The 3,516-nt window shown below is 37.5% G+C and overlaps 1 protein-coding gene across 1 annotated transcript; it reads left to right on the top strand.

The window, feature by feature from the left end:
• The first annotated feature begins 334 nt into the window (after positions 1-334).
• LOC147501158 (uncharacterized) lies at positions 335-2,839 on the top strand. The gene is made up of 4 exons (XM_086603739.1): positions 335-488; positions 1,241-1,387; positions 1,647-2,041; positions 2,123-2,839. Exons 1-4 carry the CDS (start codon positions 335-337, stop codon positions 2,837-2,839), a joined length of 1,413 nt encoding a protein of 470 aa, XP_086459865.1.
• Positions 2,840-3,516: the final 677 nt, after the last annotated feature.

Below are 3,516 nucleotides of genomic sequence, written 5' to 3'. Positions count from 1 at the left end.
ATTTGTTTTCTTCTTTTAAAATTTCAGGAGTTTATTTTGCAGATGCTCATCTAAACAGCTCCCAAGTAACTCGTGAAAGGCGTAGCACTCAGTCCACTTAAACTTCGTAGAATATGTTTACAAGAAAACCAAAGAAAGCGTCGAGATTGTGAAAACCTGAATCGGAGGAAACAGAAAAAAGAGAAGGCTATGCTGAAAACAGAACAGATAAATAAACAAGAAGAAAATGGTGTTGTGAAAGCGAAAAGAGAGAAGAGAAAGGAAGAAACGAATTTAAAGAGGCAATGGATATTACAAACTTCGAATGAAGACGAGAAAAAAAGAAGAAAAAAAAATGGTCAATGTGAAAACACAAGCAGAGGAGAAATGTGAAGAGAAAATAGAAGAGTTCAGTACTGCAAAAACAAAACAAGATATGGAAGAAGAAATTGGTAGCGCGAAGAGGAAATTGGATAAGAGAAAAGAAGATAAGGGTTTTCAAATTGAGAGTTAGGGTTTTCAAATTGAGGAAGAAGGTTAAACTCGCAATTGAGAGTTAGTGTTTAAGTTTTCAAATTGAGGTACCAGGTCACGTGTATTTCAAAAATGCCACATGTCTAGATGGCCGGACACATGGCATAGGCCGGTGGTCACATCAGCAAAAATTGACTGGAAATACTTCCAAGTCGCAAAGTGATAATTTTTTGATAATACAATGTAGTTTAGTGCCTAGAAAATTGTATAGTATCCAAAGTGCAAAAACATGTATAGTACATTGTATACTATGCCAATAAAGTGAATGCTAAATAGATGAAATCATACGCTGACTTGGGCTTTCGATCCTGGAAGAAAAAAAAATAGATGAAAAAATATGATTTGACCAAACTAAATCTAACTAATTTTATTTAAATTAAATACAAATTCTAAACATTCTTAAATCATGAAAGTCAAAACAATGGTTCATTAGCCAAATTCAAATAAAGGAAAACTAAAACTCTTTTAAGTACAAGAACATTCTAAAAGAGCACTTGTGTATTCGGATATATAGATGTTTTATAACTTTCATCATTCTAGACATCAGTCAATGTGTAAGTACAACAATGTGAACAAGACACGAGTTGATAAATTTGTAGGCTGGAGTTTTAAGAAGATTTAATGTCTGGTATTATAATTTTGTGATTCAGTAGAAAGCATAGTGGTACATACGAGAGAATTCCTAAAACTTTTTGACATAATCGTAACATAATTGTAACTTATGAAGGAGTAGTTGCTGACTGGTTCCAAGTTGTTAAGACTGGTTCCAAGTGGTACACAAGGCTATTATTGTGGGCTGCATTTTCGATTATAGTAGATAGGGTTGTTGCATTGTATGGCTATTTAAAAGCCAGAGTTGTTATTCAGAATGGCAGTAATTTACTAATAGAAGTTCTTGTTTTCTTTTACATTCTCAACAAAATGGTATCGGAGCCATTGGGTATGAGATAAAGAAGCAACAATTTTTTTTCAGTGATTTCAAAACACAAAGTCAGAGAGTGTGAAGATGGCAGCAGAGTCGAGTAGCTTTGCACAACCTTGCATCCCTAAGTTTGATGGGGATTATGAGTATTGGAATATGCTTATGGAGAATCTCCTACGTTCAAAGGAATATTAGAGTATTGTTGAGACAGGGTATGTACAACCTGTATCTGGAGAAGCTTTGACTGCAGGGCAAAGAAAAACCTTGGAAGAGACGAAGTTGAAGGATCAAAAAGCCAAGAATTACTTATTCCAATCTATTGAAAAGTCCATCCTGAAAACAATTGCGAAGAAGGAGACGACCAAGCAGGTATGGAACTCCATGAAGATCAAGTACCAAGGAAATGCTAGGGTGCAGCGTGCTCAACTTCAAATCCTCCGCAGGAATTTTGAAGTGTTGGAAATGAAACTTGGAGAATCTGTCACAGATTATTTCGCTCGGGTGATGTTGGTAGCAAATGACATGAGGAATTTTGGAGAGAACATGATTGACGTAAAGATCGTTGAGAAGATCCTGCGCACACTCATTGAGAAGTTCAATTACATTGTCTGTTCGATTGAGGAGTCGTAAGACATCAATCTTCTTACAGTGGATGAGCTACAGAGTTCATTACTTGTTCATGAACAGAAATTCCGAAAGACTGGAGGAGATGATCATGCACTGAGAGTCTATGATGAAAGAATTGGAGGTAGAGGTCGAGGAAAGAGCAGCTATAGAGGAAGAGGTCATGGGAGAAGAACTCAAATGTTCAACAAAGCCACAATGGAATGCTTCAAATGCCACAAGCTTGGACATTTCCAATATGAATGTCCGAGCTTGAACAAGGAAGCAAATTACGTAGAGCTGAATGAAGAAGATTATATGCTGCTAATGTCATCTGTTGAGTTGCATGAGATAAAACAGAATGATGCATGGTTCCTCGATTCAGGATGCTCTAATCATATGTGTGGCGATCGAGGTATGTTTGCCAATCTAGATGAGAGCTTTCAACATTCAGTTAAATTGGGAAATAATAGTAGAATGAGTGTGGTCGGAAAGGGAAGCGTGAGATTATTGTTGAATGGAGTGAGTTATGATGTCAATGAAGTGTACTATGTTCAAGAGCTTAACAACAATCTCTTGAGCATAGGACAGTTTCAGGAGAGAGGTTTGGCAATATTGATTCAAGAAGGAACTTGTAAAATTTATCATCCGGAGAAAGGTTTGATTATTCAGACTGAGCAGAGTGCAAATAGAATGTTATCTTGTTGGCTCAGACTCAGAGTGTTTCAAATGTTCAAAGATGTCTTCATACAAGCTCTCAAGACCTCTCCCATCTCTGGCATCGACGTTATGGACATTTGAGCTACAAAGGCTTGAGAATCTTGCAGTACAGGAAGATGGTTCGTGGACTTCCTCAGTTTGAAGCCTCAGGAATAACTTGCACAGATTGTATCCTTGGCAAACAACACAGAGATGCAATACCCAAAAGAAGTATGTGGAGAGCAAGTCACCCACTAGAGCTCCTTCATTCAGACATCTGTGGACCTATTTCACCTACATCTAATAGTGGAATGAGGTACACATTATGTTTTATTGATGATTATAGTCGTAAATCATGGGTGTACTTGCTAATGGAGAAGAGTGAAGCACTGAATTGTTTCAAGCATTTCAAGAAGTTGGTGGAAAAAGAGAAAAGTTTATGTGTTAAGTGTCTAAGGACAGATAGAGGAGGTGAATTCACTTCAAATGAATTCAATGATTTTTGCAAGCAGAATGGAATCAAGAGGCAATTAGCTGCTGCATATACACCACAACAAAACGGTGTGGCTGAGAGGAAGAATCGGACTGTGATGAATATGGTTCGTTCCATGATGTCAGACAAGAAGATTCCAAAGAGTTTTTGGGCGGAGGCGGTGAATTGGACCTTTTATGTTCTAAATAGATGTCCAACGTCAGCAGTAAAGGATGTCACACCACAAGAAGCGTGGAGTGGAGTGAAACCCTCAGTTGAACATTTTCGTGTCTTTGGATGCCTTGCT

The sequence above is a fragment of the Coptis chinensis genome, chromosome 4 (assembly GCF_015680905.1).
Source record: "Coptis chinensis isolate HL-2020 chromosome 4, ASM1568090v1, whole genome shotgun sequence".
In the NCBI taxonomy this organism is placed as follows: Eukaryota; Viridiplantae; Streptophyta; class Magnoliopsida; order Ranunculales; family Ranunculaceae; genus Coptis; species Coptis chinensis.
Note: the sequence above shows the minus strand (reverse complement) of the source record. Positions and strands in the feature narration are given on the sequence as shown.

Coding starts and splice junctions, on each gene's coding strand:
- LOC147501158 (XM_086603739.1), top strand. CDS start 335: ATGGTCAATGTGAAAACACAAGCAGAGGAGAAATGTGAAGAGAAAATA. Junction 1,388..1,646: donor AGTTGTTATTCAGAATGGCA/GTAATTTACTAA, acceptor TTGTTGAGACAG/GGTATGTACAACCTGTATCT. Junction 2,042..2,122: donor TTGAGAAGTTCAATTACATT/GTCTGTTCGATT, acceptor GTTCATGAACAG/AAATTCCGAAAGACTGGAGG.